At 42.5% G+C, this 21,239-nt stretch overlaps 2 protein-coding genes across 2 annotated transcripts in view; one reads left to right on the top strand and one right to left on the bottom strand.

Annotated features, from left to right (window-relative positions):
• Positions 1-19,112, bottom strand: part of LOC311137545 (aminopeptidase N-like) — a 56,907-nt gene extending 37,795 nt beyond the window's left edge. Inside the window, exons 1-2 of the mRNA XM_084172067.1 lie at positions 18,911-19,112; positions 13,799-13,827 (exon numbers count right to left, since the gene is read on the bottom strand). The gene's annotated coding sequence lies outside the window, so the exon portion shown is untranslated. The remainder of the gene's footprint in view (positions 1-13,798; positions 13,828-18,910) is intronic.
• Positions 16,786-21,239, top strand: part of LOC311137675 (low-density lipoprotein receptor-related protein 5-like) — a 91,235-nt gene continuing 86,781 nt past the window's right edge. Inside the window, exon 1 of the mRNA XM_084172203.1 lies at positions 16,786-17,000. Coding sequence (XP_084028329.1) covers positions 16,916-17,000 — 85 coding nt within the window. The 5' untranslated portion in view covers positions 16,786-16,915. The remainder of the gene's footprint in view (positions 17,001-21,239) is intronic.

A 21,239-nucleotide genomic window follows, 5' to 3' on the forward strand; every position in this document is an offset into this window, starting at 1 on the left:
GTATCAGCTGTTGCTTGTTGTCTCTGATTGGGACCATACTTAAGCAGCCAGTTTTCCCACAGTGTTTGTGGGATCTTGTTCCGTGTTGGTTTGTGTATGTAACCAAGGACGTCACGTTATCGTTTTGTTGTTTTGTTCGTGTGATCATTATTTAAATAAATATGTTCGCATTCCACGCTGCGCCTTGGTCCTCCTCCTTCGACGATCGTGACAAGAAGACAAGGTGAGCGCTACCATCAGTCCTGTGTCATGCCAACAGTAAAGCATCCTGAGACCATTCATCATTCATGTGTGGGGTTGCTTCTCAGCCAAGGGAGTGGGCTCACTCACAATTTTGCCTAAGAACACAGCCATGAATAAAGAATGGTATCAAGAAAGGCCTTTTTCCCTTTATTCAGATTACAACAACTAATTTTCAGTTTTTGAAAAGGAAATAATCTCCCAAATATCACTATTTCTAAAACAAGCCATAGAAAGTTGGTTGCAATTTCAATTTAATCCTAACGACAGAACAAATAATGCAACAAATATTGTGGTTAAATTCAAATATACTAATTGACAAAAAACCTTTATTTTTTGACAGAATGTTTAAAAAAGGTATAATCTTCGTAAATGATATCATTGGTAGGACTGGTGGAGTTATGTCGCACATGCAGTTATGTCGCACATACCCAAAATTACAACCAAATAATTGCAGCCTTACCGAAAAAGTGGAAGAGGAAAGTGGAAGGGGGAGAAAGTAAGGAACTTGTCTGTCGGCCTTGCATTAAAGAACATAATTGGTTAAGGAAAACTGTGATAAATAAAAAAGTATATCAGTTTCACTTAAGGACCAAAGGATTGACAGCCGTCCCATATAGATTGCAAAATAGTTGGGAAGAGATTTTTGACATACCGATCCCATGGCATAGTGTTTATGAACTGACACGCAAAACGGATTCAAAAATTAGAATCTTTCAATTTAAATGATTATATAAAATTCTTGCTACCAATAGAATGTTATTTATATGGGGGATACAATCTTCCCAGCTCTGCAGATTTTGCTGTGAATCATTAGATCATTTCTTTTGGTTCTGTCCATTTGTAGCTTGTTTTTGGACACAGGTCCAGGAATGGCTAAAGGATTGCAATATTTACCTGGAGCTAACCTTGCAGATAGCATTACTGGGTGATCTAAAAAGTCATAGTCAATCAATCAATAATATAATAATACTTTTAGCAAAAATGTTTATTTTTAATTCACAATCTGTAGAAGCAATGAGAATAGAAAGGTTCAGAACTTTTGTAAAACATCATAGTACGGTTGAAATATATATGGCAAATAGAAATCCTATATGGATGGTGTTAAGAGATAGATGGGAGGTATTGAATGGAGTTGAAGGATGGGACTAATAACAAATAACAACAAATAATAACAAGATAACTAATAATGTAAGCATACTGTGTCCATAATAAGTATATAGGTTGTATGTTGGGAGCTTTTGGGAAAGAGCACAGTTAGAAAGATATGGCATATAGAAGCAAACCGGATGGACATCATGAAAATGATTGGAGAGGTTGAGAGTAGAAGAAGTTCAGGAGCAAAAACAAAAAAAACAAATAAAATAGAATTATTGTAAAATTGACTGTGTCCATAAGGTGTAGATAGTAAGTATAGGCTGGAAGTTGTTGTTCACTAATTTACCCCAAGTAGGGAAAGGATGGTGTGGTTAAAAAGTAATAAAGGGGAGTATATATATATAAAAACATGGGGGATTGGAAGTGATGCAGACAATTACATTGATAGAAGTTACAATCTATCTGCAATATTAAGCTGATCTACCCCCCCAAAAAAAAAAAAAAAAAAAAAAAAAAGAATGGTATCAACACATCCTCTGAGAGCACATCCTCCGAGTCCCAACCATCCAAGTACAGTTTAGTGACGAACAATGCCTTTTCCAGCATGATGGAGCACGTTGCCATAAGGCAAAAGTGATAACTAAGTGGCTTGGGGAACAAAACATCGACATTTTGGGTCCATGGCCAGGAAACTCCCCAGACCTTAATCTCATTGAGAACTTGTGGTCAATCCTCAAGAGGCGGGTGGACAAACAAAAACCCACAAATACTGACAAACAAAAGAATGGGCTGCCATCAGTCAGGATAAGGCCCAGAAGTTAATTGACAGCATGCCAGGGCGGATTGCAGAGGTCTTGAAAAAGAAGGGTAAACACTGCAAATATTGACTCTTTGCATAAATGTTGTCACGCCCTGGCTCTGGGGACACTGTTATGTTGAGCCAGGATGTGTAATTCTATGTTTGGATTTCTATGTTGGCCTGAGTGACTCCCAATCAGAGGCAACGAGTGTCAGCTGGTTGTCTCTGATTGGGAGCCATATTTAGCTGTCTGTCTTTCACTTTGTGTTTGTGGTTTCTTGTTCCGTGTTGGTTGGTTTATGTAACCAGGGACGTCACGTTTCGTTTTTGTTGTTTTGATCGTGTGATCATCTTGATGTAATAAAATGTTCGCATTCAACGCTGCGCCTTGGTCCTCCTCTCTCGTAGACGATCGTGACAAATGTAATGTAATTGTCAATAAAAGCCTTTGACACTTATGGAATGCTTGTAATTATACTTCAGTATACCATAGTAACATCTGACAAAAATATCTAAAAACACTGAAGCAGCAAACTTTGTGAAGTTCCACTACCATTTCTGTCAAGCCGTGTATGCATACAGTTTGATGCATACATTCGATAAATCCAGCGTGTGCAACACACAGAACGCACTGCAACTGCCTCTGCAACACAATGCTGCATGGCAAATGCAGCGTTCCATTGGAAATTAATGTACTTCTGGTGTACCAAAAATGTATCACTGTCGTTGTGATCAAGGCGTGAGTTCAGGGAAAAACTGAAAGCATGCCTCTTATAAATAGTTTTCACATTCTAACGTTGTATGTCCGAACTTGTATGTCGCAAAAATAACATGGTCACTGTGGTAGAACGTTTGTTTTTATTGCCAATTTTCTGCTTTTATCAAAAGTCCCATCAAGTACCCTGATTTCAGATGTGTCCATGTAAACAGGATTATTAGGGATTATAATACATTTGTGCCAATAATTTTATCCATGCCATTTGCCTTTATTTTCTAAATTTAAACTTAAATGTACAAAAAAAAAAAGTTCTGCAATGTTGAAAATCCAATATGGTATGGAGACTAAATGTATTATTATATACACTACCAGTCAAAAGTTTGGACACACCTACTCATTCAAGGGTTTTTCTTTATTTGTGCAATTTTTTACATTGTAGACTAATAGTGAAGACATCAAAACTATACAGTGAGGGAAAAAAGTATTTGATCCCCTGCTGATTTTGTACGTTTGCCCACTGACAAAGACATGATCAGTCTATAATATTAATGGTACGTTTATTTGAACAGTGAGAGACAGAATAACAACAAAAAAATCCAGAAAAACGCATGTCAAAAATTTTATAAATTGATTTGTATTTTAATGAGGGAAATAAGTATTTGACCCCTCTGCAAAACATGATTTAGTACTTGGTGGCAAAACCCTTGTTGGCAATCACAGAGGTCAGACGTTTCTTGTAGTTGGCCACCAGGTTTACACACATCTCAGGAGGGATTTTGTCCCACTCCTCTTTGCAGATCTTCTCCAAGTCATTAAGGTTTCGAACCTGACATTTGGCAACTCGAACCTTCAGCTCCCTCCACAGATTTTCTATGGGATTAAGGTCTGGAGACTGGCTAGGCCACTCCAGGACCTTAATGTGCTTCTTCTTGAGCCACTCCTTTGTTGCCTTGGCCGTGTGTTTTGGGTCATTGTCATGCTGGAATACCCATCCACGACCCATTTTCAATAACCTGGCTGAGGGAAGGAGGTTCTCACTCAAGATTTGATGGTACATGGCGCCGTCCATCGTCCCTTTGATGTGGTGAAGTTGTCCTGTCCCCTTAGCAGAAAACCCCCCCCAAAGCATAATGTTTCCACCTCCATGTTTGACGGTGGGGATGGTGTTCTTGGGGTCATAGGCAGCATTCCTCCTCCTCCAAACACGGCGAGTTGAGTTGATGCCAAAGAGCTCCATTTTGGTCTCATCTGACCACAACACTTTCACCCAGTTCTCCTCTGAATCATTCAGATGTTCATTGGCAAACTTCAGACGGCCCTGTATAAGTGCTTTCTTAAGCAGGGGGACCTTGCGGGCGCTGCAGGATTTCAGTCCTTCACGGCGTAGTGTATTACCAAATGTTTTCTTGGTGACTATGGTCCCAGCTGCCTTGAGATCATTGACAAGATCCTCCCGTGTAGTTCTGGGCTGATTCCTCACCGTTCTCATGATCATTGCAACTCCATGAGGTGAGATCTTGCATGGAGCCCCAGGCCGAGGGAGATTGACAGTTCTTTTGTGTTTCTTCCATTTGCGAATAATCGCACCAACTGTTGTCACCTTCTCACCAAGCTGCTTGGCGATGGTCTTGTAGCCCATTCCAGCCTTGTGTAGGTCTACAATCTTGACCCTGACATCCTTGGAGAGCTCTTTGGTCTTGGCCATGGTGGAGAGTTTGGAATCTGATTGATTGCTTCTGTGGACAGGTGTCTTTTATACAGGTAACAAACTGAGATTAGGAGCACTCCCTTCAGGAGTGTGCTCCTAATCTCAGCTTGTTACCTGTATAAAAGACACCTGGGAGCCAGAAATCTTTCTGATTGAGAGGGGGTCAAATACTTATTTCCCTCATTAAAATGCAAATCAATTTATAAAATTTTTGACATGCGTTTTTCTGGATTTCTTTGTTGTTATTCTGTCTCTCACTGTTCAAATAAACCTACCATTAAAATTATAGACTGATCATGTCTTTGTCAGTGGGCAAACGTACAAAATCAGCAGGGGATCAAATACTTTTTTCCCTCACTGTATATATACTATGTATACAGAAGGACGGCCACAGGAATGGAAGAATCAGAGTTACCTCTGCTGCAGAGGAAAAGTTCATTAGAGTTACCAGCCTCAGAAATTGCAGCCCAAATAAATGCTTCACAGAGTACAAGTCACATACACATCTCAACATCAACTGTTCAGAGGGGACTGTGTGAATCAGGCCTTCATGGTCGAATTGCTGCAAAGAAACTACTACTAAAGGACACCAATAAGAAGAAGAGACCTGCTTGGGCCAAGAAACACGAGCAATGGACATTAGACCGGTGGAAATTTGGTCTGGAGTCCAAATTTGAGATTTTTGGTTCCAACCGCCGTGTCTTTGTGAGACGCGGTGTGGGTGAACGGATGATCTCCACATGTGTAGTTCCTACCGTAAAGCATGGAGGAGGAGGTTTTATGGTGTGGGGGTGCTTTGCTGATGACACTGTCTGTGATTTCTTTTAGAATTCAAGGCACACTTAACCAGCATGGCTACCACAGCATTCTGCAGCGATACACCATCCCGTCTGGTTTGGGCTTAGTGGGACTATCATTTGTTTTTCAACAGGACAATAACCCAACACACCTCCAGGCTGTGTAAGGGCTATTTTACCAAGAAGGAGAGTGATGGAGTGCTGCATCAGATGACCTGGCCTCCACAATCTCCCGACCTCAACCCAATTGAGATGGTTTGGGATGAGTTGAACGGCAGAGTGAAGGAAAAGCAGCCAACAAGTGCTCAGCATATGTTGGAACTCCTTCAAGACTGTTGGAAAAGCATTCCAGGTGAAGCTGGTTGAGAGAATACCAAGAGTGTGCAAAGCTGTCATCAAGGCAAAGGGTGGCTACTTTGAAGAATCTCAAATATAAAGTATATTTTTTGTCTAACACTTTTTTGGTTACTTCATGATTCCATATGTGTTATGTCATAGTTTTGATGTCTTCACTATTATTCTACAATGTAGAAAATAGTAAAAATAAAGAAAAACCCTTGAATGAGTAGGTGTGTCCAAACTTTTGACTGGTACTGTATATATATTTTTAAAACTTATTCTTGAAGAAATACATCCCCACAGCATGATGCTGCCACCACCATGCTTCACTGTGGGGATGGTGTTCTCGGGGTGATGAGAGGTGTTGGGTTTGCGCCAGACATAGCGTTTTCCTTGATGGCCAAAAAGCTCAATTTTAGTCTCATCTGACCAGAGTACCTTCTCCCATATGTTTGGGGAGGACTTTACTTAACTAATTATGTGACTTCTGAAGGTAATTGGTTGCACCAGATCTTATTTAGGGGCTTCATAGCAAAGGGGGTGAATACATATGCACGCACCACTTTTTCAGTAGAGATGTGATTTGAAAAAAACAAAAACATGTTTTGAAACAAGTCATTTTTTTCATTTTCACTTCACCAATTTTGACTATTTTGTGTATGTCATTACATGAAATCCAAATAAAAATCCATTTAAATTACAGGTTGTAATCCAACAAAATAGGAAAAACGGCAAGGGGGATGAATACTTTTGCAAGGCATTGTACCTACCTCTAAAAGCTTACCTCTTGGATGAAGTAGGAACACTGCTGATAAGGAGTAGTCTGTGGAATATCATCTTTGTAAAAAGCAAAGCCATATGTTTTTGTTTTTTTCAAATCACATCTCTACTGAAGGATATATAATTTCAAAGAAGCCATGTGTTTCAGATTTAAGTTGAAAGGAATGCTTAGGCCTTGCTGTGTTGTTTATGAGCCTGGCCCTGCTTTGGTGAGTCTTTGTCATGCCATGTTCTTTAACTCAATCTTACAATACTTCTTGCCGCACACGCTGCACCACCTGAGTGGTCGGATGCATGCAGCAAGTACATACATATAACCCAAAGGCAGTTTTTATCTTCTTGGGCGGAGTTAGTTGTTAATGGCCTAGCCCTCTTCCAGTTCCACCCCATGATCCACCCTAAACAAGCGACAGGGTTTCTGAGAGGCATACGATGCAATGTGGGTTGAGTGTAGTAGGGCATGAAAACAAGGTTGGTATTACCATCTGGGAGCATGTAATGTGTGGTATGAAAGAGAGCTATAAATACATAATAATTCAGCATTCCAGCTTAGAGACCTGTATGTTTGGGACAAGTCAAGCTCCTAGCATAGGGAGACCCCTAGTAACTTAAGAGGGAGGGGAGTGAGGGGCCCTTTGCAACTTTGATTTTCAAACCCCCTGACCCTGCTTTCCCCAACTCCCAACCCTCCACTCTTTTCCCGTCCCATTTGGAACAGCTGTGTAATCATTTAAAACACAAAGTGTCTGGCCTTCCAATTAGTTTGCCATCACTGACCAGGAATGGCTCTCTAGGCCAGACTTTTTTTCTCGCTCTTGTTGCACGATCATCATTTCACCTGAAGTTTTTAACCACAAAGCAGTTTTGATGCCTCAGTACCTAGTAGCAGCTCTAAAATAAGGCAGGAGAGGAGAGTGAATTGAGGTCGCACAACTAGCTCTGCCTCCTCTCACACTGACTCCCTGACGGGGCCAGCTCCTCTCCTCAGTCCAGGCCCAAGGCTGCCTCTGGTCTGCAAATTTTTCCCCACCTGTTGTCCTCATCATTAGGTCTACTCTGCAGTTGGAAAAGAGCCATCAGATGTGCACGGCCGGATGTTGATGCTGAGGTGTGCTGGAGCTACGTCCTCAGTCACACACAAAAGTTTGGCAGGGATCAAAGGAGGCGTAAACAGGCCTGTTTCAGTAATGAATCCCAGGTCTCCTGAAAAAACACTGACGGTGGTTGCTGAGAGGACTGTCAGGGTGAAATGAAATAAGAGTTGCACTTAAATAGAGTAAAAATAACCATAGTCCTGTGGTGAAATTTTTTGAAATTCCCATGGCTGATTGTGGAAACTTTTTTTCATAAGGATGGAAGATGTTTGGATAAGTTGTTGACCAGCTATATTGATGCTGCCTGTGTGGTGTTTCAAAATATGTTGCTAATTATGCTGTGATGATAAGAAGTCCGCTTACACTGTACTTTGATTATAAAGGTTTATTCTATCAAAGATCACAGTATCAATTTACAGACATCTGCAGATATCTGGAGAACAACAGCCCAATCTGTTAATATGTTGTTTCTCCCCGTCCTTTGTTCAAAACATGGTATTTATCCTATGTAACATAAGATGGGTGGTTTTTGACAGACCAATCCCCGGCTTTCACATATCTCCAAATGTCCTCTATTCCAAGAAACCTATGTAGCAATGCTTTTCCAAATGCTTCAGCAAAGCAGAGTAAAGTTCATCTATTACACCATTTGCAAACATCAGCAAAATCAATAGACCTTCAGACACTACACCTGCATAACAAATGCTGTTGGTACATGCCATTTGTCACGTACGTTAAGGAACGGGACGGACCAAGGTGCAGCGTGAAAGGCGTACATGTTTATTAAAGAATAAACACACGACACAGTAACCAAAATAACAAAACTTAACCGTGACGGTCCAAAGGCTAACACACAAGCCTAACACAGGAACACAACAAAAACCCACAACACAGGCAGAAAAACTGGCTGCCTAAGTATGATCCCCAATCAGAGACAACGAGCGACCGCTGCCTCTGATTGGGAACCACACCCGGCCAAACATAGAAATACAAACCTAGAAATTCACACCCTGACCAAACTAGCTAGAGTTCTATAGGCCAGGGCGTGACAGTACCCCCCCCCCCAAAGGTGCGGACTCCGACCGCACAAACCTGACTGAATAGGGCAGGGTCCGGGTGGGCTTCCAGCCTCGGTGGCGGCTCCGGCTCCGGAATGGAGCCGCTGACCGGAGCTGGACTTCACCCCGGTGGAGCGGACTGCTCTGGCTCCGGAGTGGCGCAGCTGACCAGAACTGGATCAGGCACCGGTGGAGCGGACTGCTCTGGCTCCGGAGTGGAGCAGCTGACCGGTGCCGGACCAGGCACCGGTGGAACGGGCACGGGCCGTGCCGGACTGGACAAACGCACCACTGGTCTGGTGCGAGGAGCAGGCACGGGCCGGGCCGGACTGGCGACGCACACCACTGGCTTGGTGCGAGGAGCAGGAACGGGCCGGGCCGGACTGGCGACGCGCACCACTGGCTTGGTGCGAGGAGCAGGAACGGGCCGGGCCGGACTGGCGACGCGCACCACTGGCTTGGTGCGAGGAGCAGGAACGGGCCGGGCCGGGCTGGCGACGCGCACCACTGGCTTGGTGCGAGGAGCAGGAACGGGCCGGGCCGGACTGGCGACGCGCACCATTGGCTTGGTGCGGGGAGTAGGAACAGGCTGGGCCAGACTGGGAACACGCACCACTGGCTTGGTGCAGAGAGCAGGTACAGGGCGTTCCCGGACTGGTAACCGGCGCTGGAGGTCGATGACTGTCTCTGTCCTTTACACTCCATGCCCCGTCCTCCTCCAGTGAGGACTCCTCCTTGAGCCCCCATGAGTGCAGTGGTCGAGGCTCCTCTCTGTCGCTCCCCGAGCACCCTTTTAGCCCCCCCAAAACATTTTCTTGGGGCTGACTCTCCACCCTGATCCCTTTCAGGGCCTCCATCTTTCTTGCCAGATCCTGTCTTACATTTACATTACATTTTAGTCATTTAGCAGACGCTCTTATCCAGAGCGACTTACAGTTAGTATTATCTCCTGCCAGGTCCAGCCTCTCTGCTCCTCCTGGGCACGCTGCTTGGTCCATTGGTGGTGGGTTTTTCTGTCACATACATTAATGAACGGGACGGACCAAGGTGCAGCGTGAAAGGCGTACATGTTTATTAAAGAATAAACACACGACACAGTAACCAAAATAACAAAACTTAACCGTGACGGTTCAAAGGCTAACACACAAGCCTAACACAGGAACACAACAAAAACCCACAACACAGGCAGGAAAACTGGCTGCCTAAGTATGATCCCCAATCAGAGACAACGAGCGACCGCTGCCTCTGATTGGGAACCACACCCGGCCAAACATAGAAATACAAACCTAGAAATTCACACCCTGACCAAACTAGCTAGAGTTCTATAGGCCAGGGCGTGACACCATTCTTCAGTCTGAATTGATTTGATATATGCCAGGACAATTTACTGAATTCATTTGAGATACAGAATGTCATGGTGCCAGGAATCTTGCTCACAATGAAGCATAGAGGGGTACAATTTATTTTTTAGCAATTACTTGTTTGGCAATGGTTTAATATAAGATTTTGACTGCATGCAAGAGTTCCTTTTCATTTGTTGTGTTCATTCCACAGGCTTACTCTATACAGCATGTGATCATTATGTATTTTGGAAAGAGAATTCCACCTGCTCTTTCTTAAAGTGTCCCAATGGCACCAACTGCAATGATAGCTCTGTCGATGACCTGATAATGAAACTAGGTATACAAATGCTGCAATATATAAACACATTTGGTGGAGAATGTTTAAATATCAAAGTGCATGTGTACTCATTGTTAGAAATGTTCAGAATTCAACCCGTTATTAACTTCTTATTACCATCAATATAAATATTATTACACTGAACAAAAATATAACTCCAACATGTAAAGTGTTGGTCCCACAACCGCAGACCACGTGTAACCATGCCAGCCCAGGACCTCCACATCCGGCTTCTTCACCTGCGGGATCGTCTGAGACCAGCCACCTTGACAACTGATGAAACTGTGGCTTTGCACAACCGGAGATTTTCTGCACAAACTGTCAGAAACCGTATCAGGGAAGCTCATCTGCTAGTTGTCCTCACCAGGGTCTTGACCTGACTGCAGTTCGGCATCGTAACCGACTTCAGTGGGCAAATGCTCACCTTCGATGGCCACTGGCACGCTGGAGAAGTGTGCTCTTCACGGATGTACCGGGCGAGAGGTTGTCCGATTTTTTTCTGCATTTTATCAAAGTCAATTTGAATGTACAGAGATACTGTGAACGAGATACTGAGGCCCATTGTCGTGCCATTCATCGGCCACCATCACCTCATGTTTTAGCAGGATAATGCACGGCCCCATGTCGCAAGGATCTGTACACAATTCCTGGAAGCTGAAAATGTCCCAGTTCTTCCATGGCCTGCATACTCACCAGACGTCACCCATTGAGCATGTTTGGGATGTTCTGGATCGACATGTACGACAGCGTGTTCCAGTTCACGCCAATATCCAGCAACTTCGCACAGCCTTTGAAGAGCAGTGGGATAACATTACACAGGCCACAATCAACAGCCTGATCAAATCTATGCCCATGAGACAAATGGTTGTCACACCAGATGCTGACTGGTTTTCTGATCCATGCCCCTGCCATTTTTTAAGGTCTCTGTGACCAACAGATCATATCTGTATTCCCAGTCATGTGAAATCCATAGATTAGGGCCTAATAAATTTATTTCAATTGACTGATTTCCTTGTATGAACTGTAACTCAGTAAAATCTTAGAATTTGTTGCATGTTGCGTTTTATTTTTGTTCAGTGTAGATGTAGATCTAGTAACGGTATCTTTTGGTTTCCAAGGGTTGTAAATTAACAATCTATTTTGTGATTGTAATACGTATCATGTAATGCATTTACATTTGTCAGACTTTTAAATCAGTTTCCCCCCCCCCCCCTTAAGAGTGAGGCTGGACCAACCACTGAGTCTTCAAGTTCCAGTTCCATAACTTCATCAGAAATCCATCAGAACCCCACTGCTCCTGAATTGACAACCAGCAATAATGCCAATCAAATTACAGACACCTCTGCCCTCAATGAGACCGACTCTACCTTGCTCCCATCTCCACTTTATCTACTACCATGACTGTAGCACCCATACCAGCCGCTAAGAATGACACCTTCATTCCCATTAAAACTGTTAGCAATGCCTGCAGAGGAACTACAGTAGCTGACACGCCACGAGTCAACAGTCCAAACCTCCGAGACAACCACTTTAGTAAAGCAGGAACATAGGACTACAATGACACCCTCAGCCCTGACCTCTCCACCAGCCATCCCACAGATGACAACAACAGCATTATCAACAACAAATACCACTACTACTACCACTGTAGTACCAATAACAGCAATGTCGTCAACTACCACAACCAGCACAACACACCCAACTACCACCACAACACACCCAACCACCACCACAATACCACCAACAACAACTACCACCACAACAATACCACCAACAACAACTACCACCACAACAATACAACCCAACAACAACTACCACCACATTAACAACAGCAATACCATCAACTACTACTCCAAACATAACCACCACCACCATAGACACTTCTATAGTTGAGGAGAAGAATCCTTCACCAACCAGTCCGGAGGCCCTCAGCTCTCAAGCTACCTCCAGAAACGCCATAGTCCCTTCGACCTTCACTGTTGAGGTCAGCACAAAAAGGCTTGACGGAGGTACCAACACCAACAGAGCCATTATAGACGTTGTTGCCGGGGGCCTCTGACCCGCCAGTTGGTGGACACAAGCGCCCTATTGGCTGTCCTGTTGTTTGGTGTCCTCTTCTTCCTGGTTACAGTTGTCCTCTTCCTCACACAGGCCTATGAGAGCTAGAGGACGAAAGACTACACCCAGGTGGACTATCTCATCAGTGGAATGTATTCTGATTCAGGGGTTTGAAAGTGACAGTTGAGTGTTTATGTTGATGTTTTTCTAATTTCTTTATTGGAACAGGATTAATAACTTGTGAGTTAACAGATTGCCAATGTTGCACCAGCCTTTGCTGTAGTATTGTATAAATGTTCTGTCTTAATGGTACTCCAGCCAAATGCATAAAGATACTTTTTTCAACTATGTATAAATTGCTCCAGGCCTGCTGTGGTTTTATTCAGGCCTTAAGCTCTTACGATGGACCAAGAAATGCACCTCTTTGTCATCAGGCCAAGGGCCAAAGTACAGTGGTTTGTTTATCCTATATTTCTATTGCTTACATTTCCATGCAGATGCTCCCAGCCCTAACCCATAGGACTAAAAACATAGATGGTTAAGTACTCTGTTTTTGGACTAAAGACATAGATGGTTAAGTACTCTGTTTTTTCCTAAGGAATGTAATTTGGATTGCTGTTGGAAAGAGGGTGAAAAGGTTTATTTGTTTTGTTTATTTGTCCGGTGTTAATTATTTAGTTTGTATCCATTGCTTTGCGTAAGTATGTCATTTTTCATGCCTTTTTTCTTTGTTCATGACTAGTTTATTTCCTTTGTTTACCATTCCTCTCCTTGGATTAAGATTGAATGCCAAAATGATCACTGAAGCACATTAACGTTGAAGCCAAGGGAATTGTCTAGCCATTATGAACTCCATTCCACGAAGAAGAAGGAGGAACAGTTGGTTATATGATGACCAAAAGAGACTTTCCAAGGCGGAGGAACTTCTGTCAAGGGTGGAAATGGGTCTGAAGGCCTGTTATGTGCCAATTTAAATCTTACTAAAGCACTATTAAATATGGAATTCGCAATAAAGAAATAAAGTGAGAATTTAAATGGATGTTTCTTTCATATTTCACAAAAAAAGGTTTGACAAAATGGCAGTAGGGGTTAATCAGCACTTTAGCTAGAGACATTAGTAGTGTGCTAGTCTCTCAACTGTTGTAAGACTTAAGATTTCTGCAGGCCTGTGAACAGTATATGCTGTGTTTCCCAGGCAGGGAGAGATCTCGATGTTTATTACAGGGGCACATCAATCAGTCTGGGTGTAATCAAGCTGGTGCACATAAACATCCCACATCTGTAGACCAGTAATTGCTTCCTGGGAATGTGATGCACATGTAATGTGTCTATTTGTTGAGAAGGTTTGAAGGTGTGGACTAGGAATTAATTGGCAGAGAAGAAATAATGAGAGCAGGGAGGTGGTCCGACACCTTAACAATGTACTCACCAGTGAAGCATTTATTTTGGGGAGTGAAACTAAAATTAAAAGGGAAAAACATGGATTCCATTAGTAACATTTAGGAGAAAACAACCTTTGGCATCTCGAGGCAGTTTTTAAATTGCTTCTCTGCTGCTTTTCTGCTTAGCTCTCTTCATTCCAGTGCTTTCTAAAAGTCCTTATTCAGACATCCATTACCTTGGACTTTATCCCTGTTCCCCACACAGTTCTCTTGGGAACTTCCTGGTCCACACAGGCTCTAGTTTCCCATTTCCTGGAATAGTTGGCTATAAAATAACCTTTTTGCCCATTGCCAAAGTACATTGCATTTAGTAAAAAAATAACTAACAATTGGTTGCTTCAGTATTTGTCATTGACAATTTATCACCCCTCTGCAATACCCCAATATATTGCTGCCAAGACCTGATATTCATATTTTTTTACTTCAATGTTACAGAATGTTCTATTTGCTCTGGTTGTGAGTGTTTGCTCCCAGTATTGAGCTCTAACTGTCAGATCAGAGACAGCAGGAAATCACAGCCTCCAGGACATGCGATTTCAATATCTGCAATATGAATATCTGTTGAGAAGCAGATAGTGAGGGGGTTAGTGATAAGCTTACTGACATGATGCCTGTATAAGCCTTTTGTTTTGAGAGGGCCTGTTCCACATGGACTTCATTACTGTGTTAGGGTTATTTGTTACACTGTGGCGTGGATATTACTGAAAAACCCAATATTTATAAGCAACAAAGACTAATAGAAAGGCAGCTTTTATGATTTGTGAATAGGGCCCATTGGATCAAAGGGCATGACGAAGGCTATATGGTGCAGGTGACTGTAAAGGCAGGTTTCATTGTGGCATATTTCTCTGGGCTGGGAATGGTTGCCTCGCTCACACACAGAGGGACATCTGCTTCTACTTTTCCCCCTTTCGAGTTCATGCCAGTTGGAGAACCTTAGCATTCAACCCGAGGAGTGCTTTTTCTGCCAGGACTATGGCTTAATCCTCAATGTTTACAGCGCCTGGAGTCTTGTGAAAGAATGAAGGGCAAATTATATATCATAAAAGTACCGCTCTGCTATTGCATTATATACCGTATATTATGGAGAACATGGGTAGAAGTTACCCAGTGAGAGACCAAGTGTGCCATTGTTTAAAATGCCTTTTTTCACATCCTGCAGCTTCAGACACATTATGTGTCAGCTAAGCAAATCAAAGTGCAACACTCATTTGGAGACAGATACTGTTAGATGATAAATAGGTGATGCTAAAAATAAAGGGTTATGCATGCCAAGTATCCTCTGGGTAGATGCAGTAAAGCCTACATGGCCATTTGTTGTAAGGAAGTGTACACCCCTATAGCCTACCCTTCTTGAGGAGCGGATGTTAGTCTTCCGATAAATCATCTTGCACTTGTCCAAGAAGGACTCAATTTGTCACTTTGTTTTCACATCCACTGTAGCCTACACAATATATTTAAGAAGTCAAAATTATTCTCACATCATTAAAAGTTCGCAAATTATATTTTGTGTTTTTAGGCTAAGAAGAAATAATTTCAATATTTACTACTTTATATAAATCAATATTTGACAGCATATAAATCTAGCTTGTGACAGAACACTACATGACCAAAAGTATGTAGACACCTGCTCGTCAAACATCTCATTCCAAAATTATGGGCATTAATATGGAGTTGGTGTCCCCTTTGTTGCTATAACAGCCTCCACTCTTCTGGGAAGGCTTTCCACTAGATGTTGGAACATTGCTGCGGGGACTTGCTTCCATTCAGCCACAAGAGTATTAGTGAGGTTGGGCACTGATGTTGGGTGATTAGGCCTGGCTCGCAGTCGGCATTCCAATTAATCCCAAAGGTGTTTGTTGGAGTTGAGGTCAGGGCTCTGTGCAGGCCAGTCAAGTTCTTCCACATCGATCACGACACACCATGTCTGTATGGACCTCACTTTGAGCACAGGGGCATTGTCATGCTGAAACAGGAAAGGGCCTTCTCACAAAGTTGGAAGCACAGAATCGTCTAGAATGTCATTGTACGCTGTAGTGTTAAGATTTCCCTTCACTGGAACTAAGGGACCTAGCCCGAACCATGAAAAACAGCCCCAGACCATTATTCATCCTCCACCAAACTTTACAGTTGGAACTATGCATTCGGGCAGGTAGCGTTCTCCTGGTATCCACCAAACCCAGATTCGTCCGTTGGACTACCAGATGGTGAAGCATGATTCATCACGCCAGAGAACGCGTTTCCATTGCTCTGGAGTCGGATAGTCGACCATGGAAACCCATTTCATGAAGCTCCCGATGAACAGTTATTGTGCTGACGTTGCTTCCAGAGGCAGTTTGGAACTCGGTAGTGAGTGTTGCAACCAGACAATGTTTAAGTGTATAGCGCTTCAACACTCAGCGGTTTGTGTGGCCTACCACTTCGCGGCTGAGCCGTTGTTGCTCCTAGAGGTTTCCACTTCACAATAACAGCACTTATAGTTGACCGGTGCAGCTCTAGCAGGGCAGACATTTGAAGAACTGATTTGTTGTAAAGGTGGCATCCTATGAAGGTGCCATGTTGAAAGTCACTGAGCTCATCAGTAAGGCCATTCTACTGCCAGTGTTTGTCTATGGAGATTGCATGACTGTGTGCTCGATTTTATACACCTGTCAGCAACGGATGTGGCTGAAATAGTCGAATCCACTAATTTCAATGAGGTGTCCACATACTTTTGTATGTATAGTGTATATTTATTGGACCTGTGAGATAAAGCCTTAAGTTATGTATTTTTTCTTAGAAAATATTTAGATGTAGCAAGGATCTTGTCATTGGATGCTTTGGAATTCAATGATTTTAAATGAACTTTTTGTGACATACAAAAATTAGATATGTGCTTTATTTTAAAAGGTGCATCTTTTTTTAAATGATCAAGTGAAACACCGAGGGCATAAACTAACCATATGTCTGGTGACGTCGTCCGGTTTCCGCTGTCATTCCCGTATGTGCCTCCACGATCAAGGCAGGCAGGCGGGAGTAGCGTTCCAACAAAAGTATCGACCAAGACAGTCGCTCGGATTTTAATTTTCTTTTGCACAAGTAACCAGAAGAATGGAGTCGGAGTTATGGAATTAAAGCCACGAGGAATTGCAATGGACGTTTTTCTCGTGGAATTACTGTTTTATAGTAGCTTGCTCTCTGTAGTTAATGGTAAGTAGTGACTTTTTTTGTTCGGACTCTGCTCCGAGCTTGCAAAGTTGTAATATGGTTTTTAGAAAACACTGGGTAGCAATGTGGCTATAGCTACGTGAATGTGTCTCGCTAGAGGTCGGTAGTTATAATAGATATAAGTAAGTTATGCTTTTGTGTTTTAAAGTTGAAGTAGCATATGTCTTTTCGTGTATTTTATTTAAATATTATACGTTTGAGTCTTTTCTTTCCAAGTTGGATACTGACTCCGTGGCGAGACAATCGCAGGAGTTCACTCAAGCCTAAACTGTCTCGCGTTTCCAATTTATCAGAATAGTGAAACTTTTCAAAAACTGATATTAGACTTTCTTTAGCCCAACTTTACTTCATTCTAGCGGGGCACCGCAAAAGTTCATTTTAGAGCCTGTACTCGGAGGCCTCAATGCACTGCGATTGATCGCCGGTGTCGGGTGTCATAAGAAGCCCCTTTCTGCTTGAAAGTGTGCAATGTTTGTGGGAAAGTGAAGGAAGGACAAGTTATTTATCTGATTCTTTCCACACACTTCGTTTTGAAGTAGCAAAACATAGACCTATAGAATGTCCCAATGAGATAGGTGAGACAGTTAGGCTGAATGTGCACAAACATTTCTGAATGCATGAATAGGCAGACAAATATACATTTTTGTAAGATGGATCTATTGAACCACTAACAAAATGCATAACAAACCTTTCACCATTTACATTCCTGGTCTTTACAAAAATATCACAAAAACCATATCTAATAAAAGTCTACAAGTGGGACTAGGTCTATAGAGTTCCTGGTTATTTTGGTGCATCTTTTGTCTACCACACTGTTATAGGTCCCATGCAAATATTGTATACACTATTAGACAGCTGTTTCCAATAGGTTGACTATGGATGAGTTTGGACTATATGGATGACATTAGTTCACCTTAGATCAAATACCTAGGAATAAGTAAATCAAGTCTTTCTGTATGCAGTGTGCTAGCATGATTAGGCCTACACACAAAGTGCAGCAGTAGACAATTTCCCAAAGTTGGATAAGTTGAAATAGACTGAATCTTTTTCGGTTTTATGGCCATTCTTCTTTTAAGTTGAAGATGGCAGATTAGGACATCTCTTTAATGCCCACAATTAATTTGTTGATCCTTTTTCCCTGCATTGATTTGGGCTAATTATCATATAGAGTGTGATATCATGAAATAGGTTATTTTGTTTAGGGCCAATCCCATCTTTCACCAACTCTGATGAATGAACTGTACATTTAGTTACACCCATGTGTCACTGCTTTGGTATAAGCAGTATGTATCAACCTGAGAGAACTTCTCAGTGCGTGACTTCCACAGGATTTAGGGAGGGGTGAGCAGGTGTAATACACACTCACAGGCTAAAACACAAAACCAGTGTCATTAAACACCAGTCAAGCCAAACACCCAGTGCTGTGTGTAGAGAGACGCCCTATATTGCCCTGTGACTAGTATCAATCACTGTTTATAAAAAAATAAGCTCATATATATTTTATGTATGATTTTTAAAAGTTTCAATTACTCTCACATCTCACATTACACATCCTAGGTAAGATTCAGCCCTTAGATCACTTCAGTGCTCCAAATTTAAAAAATAAGTTTGACAATGTTATGTAATTGTGTTGCTTTCTTGAGACTGCATGTCATAAATCAATCCCTTCATACCTACACTATTTATCCAATAGATCTGAGTTTTGGCTACTGTTAAAATAAAGCATTGCAGTGTATGGAACAATTAGCTTGTCTTGAGGTGTGGATGTTATTCAATTCCATGGTGAAGAATGTATGCCTATAGATATGATATTTTTCCATTTTTTTTTCACTTTTGAAATACGAATAGGTTATTTGTTTAATTTCATCCGGGGATCTAGAGAGGAAGTTTACCTGAAGTCTACGCAGTAGCAGGCTGTCTTGATTCCCCCTGGGTCTCCCACACTCCTTTTCCCAACACCTAGGCATACTCTTCCTCCGTCCTCACCCCCACACACCCAGACACCCAGACACTGCACAGCGCTGATAAGGCTTTAGAGTCAGGGAGCTGTTGGTCTTCCTTCCAACCAGAACAAAACAAGACAAGAAAAGAAGAGGGAGGGAATCACTTCTCAAGCTGTCACGGTGCTAGAGCAATGGAGGCTTTCTGCCTTCTTTCCTTTTAGGACGCTCCGGAAGCTTGTAGAGTAGACACCCCTCTCCCTTCGCCCCCCATCTCTTCTCCCAGTGGAGGGCTAGTTAGCTCAGTGGTCCTCTGTAGCTCAGCTGGTAGAGCACAGCGCTTGTAACGCCAAGGTAGTGGGTTCGATCCCCGGGACCACCCATACACAAAAATGTATGCACGAATGACTAAGTCGCTTTGGATAAAAGCGTCTGCTAAATGGCATATTATTATTATTTATTATTATAGTTAATCCTGGTGACATGCTCAGACTCCTCAGCTGTTCCTCTTCCACAAATGCCAAGTTCACTGGATCCAGGTACTCCCAACTCACCTCTCTTTCAAATGACTGACTGGAAAAGCTGGTATGAGGCAATGTTGAATAAGTAAATTTTTTGAACTAGCAGAGAAAAATGTCAGGACAGCTGTTCTTAGAGATGGACAGTTACTCAGAAGTAGGCCTAGGTTTTTGGGACCCTGTGCAATAATAAAACAGAGCGGACTTCAGTACATAAGCGTATTCCCGAGCAGTGTGCACTTGAGCAGAATTTAGTTTCTTATTCAGGTAGCCAGGTATTTATTTGATATGCTGGAGTGCTGTACATTCCATCCTCTTATCTATTTTTGATTTTATTTTAATGTGCAAAATTCATGGTCCGGCATAGTGCACTTTGATGAAAACGAAGGAAATGCCTGAAGTTTCTGAACCCTATACCCTGTCTTACTTTCTCTCTTCATGGTGGACCCATCTGCAGAGAGTGCATTTCTCCAGAGTGCCAGAGCTTTCATTGTGCTTTTTCAAGGACGTTTCCAGGTTCAGGCTGTTTTATGCAGATGGAAAGTTCTCTTTGCTTTGCAGATGGACCTGAACAGGGACTATTATGAGTGTTTTTGTGTGGGTTAGCCATTTTTATATAAACTAGCCTTCTAGTCAGGGGTTAAAGTTCTTTTTATTTATTATTGTTTTTATTACATTTTTTCATTTTTGTTGATAAGGACTGTAATTGGTCAAACTCTCAGTTTAATCCATGCAGAAAATGATCCTCTTTCCATAAAAGCATGATGGTCATTATTTTTTTTACATGAAAGTGGAGGTTAACTTGGCCCCGAAGACAATCGATCTGAAATCGACTTAAGTTTCAGTCATGTTTTTTGTTGTTGCTTTAACCCCTCCTTCTAGTGCATGGCTCCCCAACTGGCGGCCCGTGGGCCGTATATAGAGTTGATGATTGCCTCACCGGTTAGACCTAGGTGTTAGGGTTGAGATAAGCTACAGCACCAAATGAAAATGTGGCCCATAGGCTGTTCGTTTCCATGTCTATATTAGCTGGATAATCCCGCTGTTGGAGCCACTTGAACATGATGATGGTAAAATAAGGAATCACATTCTTCCGAGGAAATGATCGTGCCCAGAGGCCGATCATGGATGTTTAGGAAAGAGCTGGCATTGTTTGTTTGGTAGTGAGACTGGCTGCTCCCTGGCCCTGCCTCTTATAATAATAATATAATAATATAATATGCCATTTAGCAGACGCTTTTATCCAAAGCGACTTACAGTCATGCGTGCATACATTTTTGTGTATGGGTGGTCCCGGGGATCGAACCCACTACCTTGGCGTTACAAGCGCCGTGCTCTACCAGCTGAGCTACAGAGGACCACTCTTGTGTTGGGGCAGAGACAGAGTGCGATTGCTTTGCAGCATGTGGAGTGGACAGGCCTGGCTGCTGCCTCTGCTCTGTTCTCATAAAAAGTTCAGCTGTTGTGGTGAGATTGATCTTTGTAATCCCCACTGTTATGTATCCACTGGGGGCTGAGGTGTCAAGAATCCTCACTGATGGCTTTCGTTGGTCTCTCCCTGCGCCTCCACATTCTGCTGTCTTTTTAGGAATGCCTTTGGATTACCAGTGCTGCATATTTATTTTCAACACGCCAATGTCCAATACACACAACCACTTAGGACTACTTCCACACTACATCCTTGAGATCTAATAAGAAGTATGTAGGCTACTTGTTGTATGTCAAGCGTTGACTTGGCCTTATTTCTAGATGCAGCGTTTCTG

This window comes from Coregonus lavaretus, assembly GCF_964263955.1.
Source record: "Coregonus lavaretus genome assembly, chromosome: 11".
In the NCBI taxonomy this organism is placed as follows: domain Eukaryota; kingdom Metazoa; phylum Chordata; class Actinopteri; order Salmoniformes; family Salmonidae; genus Coregonus; species Coregonus lavaretus.